General features: G+C 47.6%; 1 protein-coding gene across 1 annotated transcript; it reads right to left on the bottom strand.

Annotated features, from left to right (window-relative positions):
* Nucleotides 1–742: 742 nt before the first annotated feature.
* Nucleotides 743–4179, bottom strand: LOC123149639 (uncharacterized). The gene is made up of 5 exons (XM_044569337.1): nt 4128–4179; nt 3497–3665; nt 3304–3400; nt 2162–2269; nt 743–1206 (listed from the first exon to the last, which is right to left on the bottom strand). Exons 3-5 carry the CDS (start codon nt 3334–3336, stop codon nt 973–975), a joined length of 375 nt encoding a protein of 124 aa, XP_044425272.1. The 5' UTR covers nt 3337–3400; nt 3497–3665; nt 4128–4179; the 3' UTR covers nt 743–972.
* Between the last annotated feature and the right edge of the window lie 5940 nt (nt 4180–10119).

Here is a 10119-nt window from a genome sequence, read left to right on the forward strand (position 1 = left end):
GCATCCCGCCTCCCTAACGGCGCCTCCAGCAAGGTCACGGCGCGCAAGGCGCCGCCGCCGCCAAATCCGAGAGGATATAAGGTTTTCACCCGGGCAGGGTGGGTCGGGGTGGAAGCAGGGGACCTCGGCTGAGCCCCCATGGAGGAAAGCAGCGCCCTTGGGCGTTGCCGCCGCCGGACCGGCCAGACCGGCCAAGGTTTCCATGACTCCTTTGCGGTAGCACAAACGTAAACCAATATTCAGATAAGTATCTTCCGGATCCATCAACTCCTTTGCGATGGCACACAACTTTAAACAACGCAATGCGGTAGATCCTGACGCATATTCTAAGGATCGAAAAACAAAAAGTGCAGACCTTGCATTACACACCTGACTTTGGCGAAGTGTATTTAGCAGTGCCAAAGAGTGCGAACATATTTAGAAATCGACAATCACAAAGAAAAAATAGAAATCTTGAAACAAGATGACTGAGCAATTTTACATAGGTACCTTGGATCTAGCTGCTTATTAATAGGTGTCTGCAACCTAGAGAGAACGAATTACAATTAAGGAGATGAATAAGGTTATTTCCGGAGGTGTGCATCAATCAATCACTTAAAAGAAAATTCTCAGCAAACAACAATTTATATACCCGCCTAGATAATCTTGACAATTATCAAGTATATGCTAATAATATATATCTACACCAGAGAGGAATCACCATGCCATTCAATATTTCAATCTTTAAAGAACAACTTCTCAGTGAAACCCCAAATAAAGATATCCCAACATTAATTTGGAGATCATACACCCGGTCCAGTTTTCACCTTTGTTATCACTATCTATAAGTATCAAATAATTTGTAGCAAGAGAGAAGTCAGCAGAAAAACATTATGGCCTTCTTTATCTCTGTGACGCCTGAGCCCCCCTACCCACCACCATACGCCCTTGCCTCTTCTCCCCATCTCAGCAACAAGACAAGGGGTCTAGGGATCATGCACACGCACCATAGACGAAGATCTGTGGATGAGCTCGCCGAAGATGGCCTGCAGCCGGCGCGCATCCTTGGAGGGCTAGGGTTTCAGGCGTCTCCGTCCATGGCTGCTGCCGGGCCGGACCAGACCGCCATGGGCGACCTCGAGGACGATCGCAGATGAGGTCGACGACGAAGCTCTGATGCCGCTGTGGATCTGGACTTTCTACTTTCAAACGCTCAACCTCGCCATCCTTTGCAATCCGCGCCATCAACAACACCAAGTGGTCAGTGCAGGAAGATTAACCAAAGAAAATGACCAGTCAACCAATGTAGCATGATATACCAAAAGGGCCAAGTTTCAATATGTTATACAAAAGAAAGCAATGACTAATCATTCATCTACTATTATTTCTCAATGATGAGTCACAGGAATGAGAACACCCATCATAGCTATACATTATTCAGCCCTCATCCATAATTCGTGTCTATTAGAACACAACATACTAAATATTCCCATCAAAAGAAACTGCATAAAATTCCAAACGATAGGCCTGAAAGCTGTACAATTAAAGGTGCTTCCTTATTCTGATACAGATGACCAAAATATATACACAGGAACTCTTGTAAGATATCATAGCTACACAAATGACCAAAATTATAAGATATCATAGCTACACATAATTCAGTCCTCATCCATAATCTCTCCAATCCATGCATCCAGAGTAATGAGAAGGAACCAAGTAGCTCATGACATAGGCTGAGTTTGAAAAGAAACTCTCCAATCTTAAAATATAGCAATATATTTCACAGCAGTGACAACCCAAGCAATTAAGATTTGCCACGACAATAAGAAATCTTAACCAGAAGGAATTGTACAAAAGAAGAGAGAGATTATTACAGATGAAATGAATGTAACAAACACATGTAACCAACTTGATAAGAAAGGGTGCGGTATTGGACAGTTTGTCACCCCAGCCTACTCCTATGCAATCAATGACGAATTATGGCTTAGATCAGGTCATGTCCAATTTATTTGAGGACAAATGCAAATAAAGGCCAATAAAAGTTAATAGGTGCAAAAGAAGATGGAATACATTGTAAAATTATACTATCTTTTCAGTCCATCTATGTAAACCTCAAGAGCTGAGTTTTAATTAATCACGTAACAATAGATATAGTTGAGAACAGTAGTAGCATCTGGTATACCTGGATGCAGTACAGAGACGACTTGGGAGTGTCTTCTGCATGCCGAGGAGGATGGTGACACTGAAGCCGATGGTGCTTCTTCAACACGTCATCTTCATAGCCGTAGCGCTGTGTCATGCAAGGCACACTGATTTATCAATTCCAATGAGAATATATTTTAAACCTAAATGCTCGCAAGAATCCAAAGAAACACCACATACATGATAGCAATGACATATTAGTTTTATTTCAAAGAGGCAAAGCATCAGGCTTCTAGAATCAAAAGAGAATTGAGTAAATAGACCAGCAGCACAATAATGTACACATGAAGAACTGAAAAGAAGATCACAGAGAACATGACATTTATGCTAGCGCTGGCGTTACAAATGGAGAAGCTTATAGATTTGCCTCCTCTTGACATACCGCAGTAGCACCCTATAGAAAATTTCATCGTGCATTTTGCATTTATTCAGCTAATACGACCCAGAAACAAAGAAGCAAGGACTTCAACAAATGAAGTGTGAAGATCAGGGACAAGCGGCAACCATGCCACTACTTTATGGGACAGGTAGGAGTCAAGTTACATGCTACCAATTGTAATTCCTTGTATAATGAATAGTTGAACTTATTTTTAAGACATAGACCTTGAAAGACAAACACTGAATACTCAGGTGTCAGGTAGTCACAGTAATTCCTTTCATGTGTAATGAAAATTCATTGGTGCTCTTCAAATAAAAAATAGGAGTTTTGTATGAAAGAAAGAACAAGTTGTATAGCACAAAATATGTGCAATGAATACTTTGGTTACATGACGACCATAATGTTTGTTTTATGTAATGAAAATGGCCGAAGGGAAACCAGCTAAACACACCTCCGACAAATAAATACACATGAAAATATTATAATAATGCATGAATGACTCTGTTCTAACCGGATATGCATCCTAACCATACGAGGCACTGACTAACTAACAAGACCACCACATCCCGTACAAAAATAGTAAGAATCCTGAGTCCAAGGCACACCCTGAACCTTAATTCGCACGCCCGTCAGCAGTAGAAAAATAGAACAAAACAGGGAGTGTTATTCAAAGGATACTTGATGCCTTAGACATAGCAATGCTTTGTATCTACTTATTAAATATCATCAGTTATCCACAGTACCTCCACAAGAGCAACAAAAGCAGCTGCCATCATGGCAAAGGATTCAGCAGCATGAAAAGTCAGTGCTCCCCACTGGAATGGGTATGGTACAGTTATCCTGCAAATTTTAAACCAATAATCTGCTCAATAGCTGAATTCCCCAGTGTAAATTGCAGAAACCATTCATAATATGAATACAGTCTTCAAATTTTACCAGGGAGCATCCCCAACAAGGCCAGATCGATCAGTGCGGCAGTGGAATTGGGTTTGAAACTCACCATCAGAGTTTGTAGCCGAGGCCGTACTCAGAACGCCGGCGAGCTGGGCCACCAACTGGAGGAAGGACGCCAAAGAGCTCAAGCTCAAGCCTGCAATTCGGCGCCCTGCTCCGGAACAAGTACAGTGAGTACTCCAGCACAATTTGGAACTTAAACAGGAACAATCTGAGCTTACAAACTGAAATTGGATCATGAAAATTGCAGTAACAGTGATCATAAAAATTGCTTATAAACTGAACTGGAGCAATTTGAGCTTATAAACTCAGATTTCAGTTAAATTATCTCGACAGTACTCTTTGATAATGCATCATACAGTATAAATTACTCATGCAAGAAGAATGAAGAACAATCTCTTGGATTACAAAAGTCATAACTATCCAAAAATTCCATTAACAGAAATGCAGACTGAAATTTTCACACATACCGAATTCCATTAGCAGAAATATAGTGAATACTCCTAACTTAATTCCACTGATTAGACGGAATTGCTAATTGGTTAGGAATCACTAATGAAGCACGCATGGAACTGCAGGGGGAATTGTTGATTGCTATGTTCAGGTCGCTTACCATCACACGTGATGGAGCTGCAGGGGGGTGGAGGGCACCTCGTGGATCCCAGTGGCGGCCCTCCAGAAAGCAGCCGTGCACGTGGACGAGGTCATGGAGGAGACGGCGCACAGGGAAAAAGCTCCGGTGGTGGACGACCGGCGGTGGCCTGTCTCCACGCTGCCTCCTCGCGTATGGTCTCACATCAAGCTCGCAACCGCGTCCACATCAGCCCGACCGGCGCGGGAAGGAGAAGGGTCAGGGCGAGTCAGATGGGCGACGGATCCAGGGCGTACCTCATGGGCGAGGCACACTGGTAACGCTGCGGCCAGTTGGCGCATGTTTCGTCGGCGGGGATGGGCTCGCCGAGGAACTCTGGCTTCTTGGCCTTCTTGGTCGGCCGCGCCATTCGCCTCTTGGCCACCACCGCCGCGTGCCCCTCCTATTTCTGCTGCTCCCCGAAGGTGGCCATCTCGCCCTCCTCCTTGTCGGGCTCCTCCACGCACTCTCGTCCTCCGCCTTCGCCTTCTTCTCCCTCGGCGCCTTGGTGGTCTTCTGCTGCTTCTTGCCCGCCGCCGCCTGGGTTCAGACGCCGGTGAAGTCACCATGGCGGCGCGAGGGGGGCGGGGCTTTGGAAGCAGAATGGGCGGCGGCGGCTCCCCCTCCGTGAACAGGAAGAGGGAGGAAGACGATTGGGGAGAAACCCTATGGGCATTGGGCTTTTATACCCCATAGAGAAATTACGAAAATGCCCTTGGTGGGGGGCAAGATTTACGTGCGGTGGCACGAGATCTTTACAGTGGGGTGAAACTGTTCATTGCTACAGGAGCACCTCTTCGATCCAACGGACGAGGGCAACCCAGGGCTCGATCCGACGGCCCAGATTCGATCAAGCCACCAGATCCAACGGCCAGAAACCCAAACGGCTGAGGAGGCTGGAGGATGACCGTCATCCTTATTTCTCGATGGCTCAGATGCATAGGTTGGTAAAAACTGTGCAAGATACACACGTTGTCGTAACAAAGTTTCCACTCGTCCTCGTCCTCCCGAGTTGCCCCCGTGCGGCGGCTGGGAGGCCTCCAGATCCCGTCGCCCCCGACTCCCCCTCTTATCCTCCTCCTCCCTCACCATTGCCCGAGGGTCCGGCAAGGCAAAGCCTTGCCGTCACGGGCGGCGGCGGGGACTAGGTGCCCTCCCGCTCGTGAGGAGCCGGCGCAGGCCGGAGCGTGGCGTGCGACCGGACGTCACGACGGGGGATGGCGACGCTCCGGTGATCCCATTCCCCATGGCAGGACAACTTCAAGATCTGGGGTGCCACGGTCGCCTGGGACGACGGCGGCGTGATCAGATCGGCGGCGGCGTGGCCGGATCTGGGCTCAGGCGTGAGCTTGGTCTTCGGGTCACGGTCGGCACGATGACGAGTGCGACACGTCGGCTGCTGGACGGATCTGCGGGATTCCATCTTTGTTTGGTCCTTGACAACCCGGGCAACTTCAGGGGAAACCCTAGATCTCCATGCGGTCGAACGATGGCGGTGCTTTTGCGCCGTAGTCCCTCTTCAGGGCATTGTTTTGGAGTTTGCTACGGTCGAAGGAACCAGCGAGGCGGGCGGCGTACGCCCGGTGGCGCAACTGTCGATGACAATAGCGCCGACTACGGTCATGGCGGATGATGGCGACATCTTTGATGTCGTTTCCTTGTCGAGGCATCGTTGTTGCAGTTGGCGTCATCAGGCTCGGGATGCTCCGGGGGAAATCATAGATCTGGGTCTTCCGGATGGGATGATGATGGCGTTCTTAGTAGCGCTTTCCCTCATGGGGGCATCGTTTTGGATCAAGTGATGGCTGGAGGTGACAAGAGGAGGAGCGGTGCTTTATCACACACATTGATGGTGCCAGATCTCGATGGCATGGCGCTCTGGAGATTGGGCGTCTGATGTGCGATGATGGACTCGCGCAGCAGGTCGACGCCGTCTGGCGTCGTGGTGGCGTTGGCGGCAGCTAGACCGGGCAAGGTTCATGCAACAGTACAACTCCGAAGATGGATTGGTGGCAGGTGGCTGCGGCGGCCTCATACCCGGTTGACGTCCTGGTTGAGGAGCACGCCGGACTGGTGGGTGCTCATACCCGGCAGGCGTCCTGTTGGGACCTCAGGTCTTAGATGTTAGGTTTAGTTGCGAGGTCTGTTTGGTACTAGGCCCAGACTATCAGCATTCCTTCATCAATTGGATAGAAGTAGCGACATTTTTGTTGCCTAGACGGTGGTTGCAGTCTTACTGTTGTATGATTTTGTAAGGTCATGTGTGAATAATTAATAAAGTGGCTGCATGCATCGTCCAGATGCAGAGGCCGGGGGTCCTCCTCCATTTAAAAAATCACACATTGTCGTAATGTCACTAGAGACCACTCCTACTTATCATAAAGAAAAGCTTGCACAACCTAAGCCATTGAAGTAAGGATCCTATTTATGATAAATTTTTTTATGATATGACTTGTGTTTTCATTGATAAGGGAATTGCTACATGTATTAAAATGATTGGTCGTATTGGTTGTTATTTTATGGTGGAGTTAAAATTGATTATGATGATTGTAACCTCTCTGAAATTATGTGAATTTCTCTATGCCAAAAGTACAATTAGTCAGGCATGCTAGTTGAGCGCCATCGATTGGATCTCAGCTACCATCCCATTCTTTATCTACCTATTTTTCTACCACAGAATTTGTTACCAGCTTGAAACTATGCTTACATGTGTAAGAATGCCCCAAGTAAAATAAGCAATTTTGTTTTATCTTTAAACACGGATGGAAAGGTGAGTAGAGGTTTAGAGTGTTGAGTATATATGTGGTGCATATCTGTGTATTGGGCCAATCTCTTAGTTTTTTATATAGCTGAGGTCATGGCCCACCTCTTGTACATTATATATAGGTGCCTTTGCACATGAACAATACATTGTGCAATTCCAACAACATACATGGTATCAGTTTTTAGATTCTAACCCCAGCCTTCTGCTGCCGCCACCACCGCCGCCCACCTCCCCTGCGCCGCCGCCGCCGCCGCCCGCGCGTCTTCCGCGCCAGCCGCCGCTCCTCTCAGCCGCGCGCTACCCAGCTGCGCCGCACACCCCGCCCAACTCCTCGGCCGCGCGCGCTACCCAGCACCGCCAGCCTCGCCTAATCCGCTCGGCAGTCTTGCGTGCTACCCGCCCAATTGCTGCCTCACCCGATCCGCTCGCCAGCATTGCTCGCCTGCGGCCATCAAACAATCGAGTGGTCGTGCGTATCTATTGGCGCTGGAATCGATCAAGGCAACGATGGGTTGGCTAGTTGACTACATGCGTGTATCCCTTGATTGTTGCAGCCGGAAGTACTAGTACCCACGTACTAGTATTAGTACACGTCCAAGGAAAGATCGATCAGCTAATTGAGGTTGGCTTTGCATCGAGGGATTGATCGGAATCCAGCGTTTTGCTTGGTTCATCATCGTCGTTTGTCGCCGAAAGTACTCGGCGTCTGCTGTCGCCCAACCACGCCGACTGCTACCGTCGGACCAGCGATGGCATCCGCAGGCCCGTCCACCGCCGTCTCTGCTGTCTCGCCGCCGTTCGGGGCGGCCACCACCTATGACGTGGCCATTTCCACGTACGGATATCCTACGTACGGGGCATATGAAGCTTCGCCCGCATCCACGTACAGGTCTCCGCCTGCGTACGAGTCTCCCAAGTATTGGTGGAGGTCATCACCAGGCTAGCAGGCTCCCGCCCCTTCCACGCATCATGCGTACTTCGCGGCTCCGCAGCTGTAGGGAGTGTACTCACCGTCGCAGTTGAGCGGCGGCTACGGCCTCCTCATGGCGTCTCCGTCTCCCTCGCCGGCCCTGCCGCCGGCGCCCTGAGACCCGGTGCTCCTCATCGGGCTGCATGCCGCTCCTACGCCTAACAACAACACCGGAGGTGATGATTGGTACATGGACACCGGGGCTACGGCTCACATGTTTGCTCATCCTGATAATCTTGCCTTCTTTACTCCCGTCATCACCGACCGCCACATCATTGTCGGCGACGGTTTCATGATACGTCTCCAACGTATCCATAATTTTTGATTGCTCCATGCTATATTATCTACTGTTTTGGACATTATTGGACTTTATTTTCCACTTTTATATTAATTTTGGGACTAACCTATTAACCGGAGGCCTAGCCCACAATTGCTGTTTTTTTGGCTATTTTAGGGTTTCGAAGAAAAGGAATATCAAACGGAGTCCAAACGGAATGAAACATTCGGAAACGTGATTTTCTCACCGAACATGATCCAGGAGACTTGGACTCTACGTCAAGAAACAAAGGAGGAAGCCACGAGGTAGGGGGTGCGCCTACCTCCTAGGCGCGCCCTCCACCCTCGTGGGCCCCCTGTTGCTCCACCGACGTACTCCTTCCTCCTATATATACCTACGTACCCCCAAATGATCAGATACAGAGCCAAAACCCTAATTCCATCGCCGTAACTTCCTGTATCCACGAGATCCCATCTTGGGGCCTGTTTCGGAGCTCCGCCGAAGGGGGCATCGATTACGGAGGGCTTCTACATCAACACCATAGCCTCTCTGATGAAGTGTGAGTAGTTTACCTCAGACCTTCGGGTCCATAGTTATTAGCTAGATGGCTTCTTCTCTCTTTTTGGATTTCAATACAATGTTCTCCCCCTCTCTTGTGGAGAACTATTCGATGTAATCTTCTTTTTGCGGTGTGTTTGTTGAGACCGATGAATTGTGGGTTTATGATCAAGTCTATCTATGAACAATATTTGAATCTTATGTGAATTCTTTTATGTATGATTGGTTATCTTTGCAAGTCTCTTCGAATTATCAGTTTGATTTGGCCTACTAGATTGATCTTTCTTGCAATGGGAGACGTGCTTAGCTTTGGGTTCAATCTTGCGGTGTCATTTCCCAGTGACAGTAGGGGCAGCAAGGCATGTATAGTATTGTTACCATCAAGGATAACAAGATGGTTTTTTTATCATATTGCATGAATTTATCCCTCTACATCATGTCATCTTGCTTAAGGTGTTACTCTGTTTTCATTAACTTAATACTCTAGATGCATGCTGGATAGCGGTCGATGAGCGGAGTAATAGTAGTAGATGCAGGCAGGAGTCGGTCTACATGATCATACCTAGATATTCTCATAACTATGCTCAATTCTGTCAATTGCTCAACAGTGATTCGTTCACCCACCGTAGAATACTTATACTCTCGAGAGAAGCCACTTGTGAAACCTATGACCCCCGGGTCTATCTTCATCATATTAATGTTCCAATACTTAGTTATTTCCTTTGCTTTTTACTTTACCTTTATTTTACTTTGCATCTTTATCATAAAAACATCAAAAATATTATCTTATCATATCTATCAGATTTCATTCTCGTAAGTGACCGTGAAGGGATTGACAACCCTTATTGCGTTGGTTGCGAGGAGTTATTTGCTTTGTGCAGGTACTAAGGGACGCGCGCGCAACCTCCTACTGGATCGATACCTTTGTTCTAAAAAACTGAGGGAAATACTTACACTACTTTGCTGCATCATCCCTTCCTCTTCGGGGAAATACAACGCACTGCTCAAGATGTAGCAAGAAGGATTTCTGACGCCGTTGCTGGGGAGGTTGTTGGAAGTCAAGATTTGACTTCCAACAACGAGCCACTTCTGGCGTCTACGCAAAAGTCAACATACCAAGTACCCATCACAATCCTTATCTCCTGCATTATATTATTTGCAATTTTCCTCTCGTTTTCCTCTCCCCACTTCACCCTTGTCGTTTTATTCGCCCTCTCTCTCTCTCTATCCTCCCTCTCTTTCTCTATTTGCCTATTTTCCGTTTGCTTGTCGTTGTGGCGAGTCCTCTATCTTCTCCATTGTCTCCCGAGTATGAAGTTCTAAATTTTAAGAAAAGGGAGGGTGAAAATCTAAATTTTAAGACGCTTGGTATAGAATTTGCAATTCTCAAAATAGATCTACCAGG

This window comes from Triticum aestivum, chromosome 7A (genome assembly GCF_018294505.1).
Source record: "Triticum aestivum cultivar Chinese Spring chromosome 7A, IWGSC CS RefSeq v2.1, whole genome shotgun sequence".
In the NCBI taxonomy this organism is placed as follows: Eukaryota; Viridiplantae; Streptophyta; class Magnoliopsida; order Poales; family Poaceae; genus Triticum; species Triticum aestivum.

What these genes read in the sequence shown, in the direction of transcription:
- LOC123149639 (XM_044569337.1), bottom strand. Translation starts at nt 3,336, where the DNA reads ATGATGGCAGCTGCTTTTGTTGCTCTTGTGGAG. An exon ending in CTTTTGTTGCTCTTGTGGAG is followed by an intron (nt 2,270 to 3,303) that starts GTACTGTGGATA and finishes TGCATGACACAG; the next exon opens with CGCTACGGCTATGAAGATGA. An exon ending in CGTCTCTGTACTGCATCCAG is followed by an intron (nt 1,207 to 2,161) that starts GTATACCAGATG and finishes CGGATTGCAAAG; the next exon opens with GATGGCGAGGTTGAGCGTTT.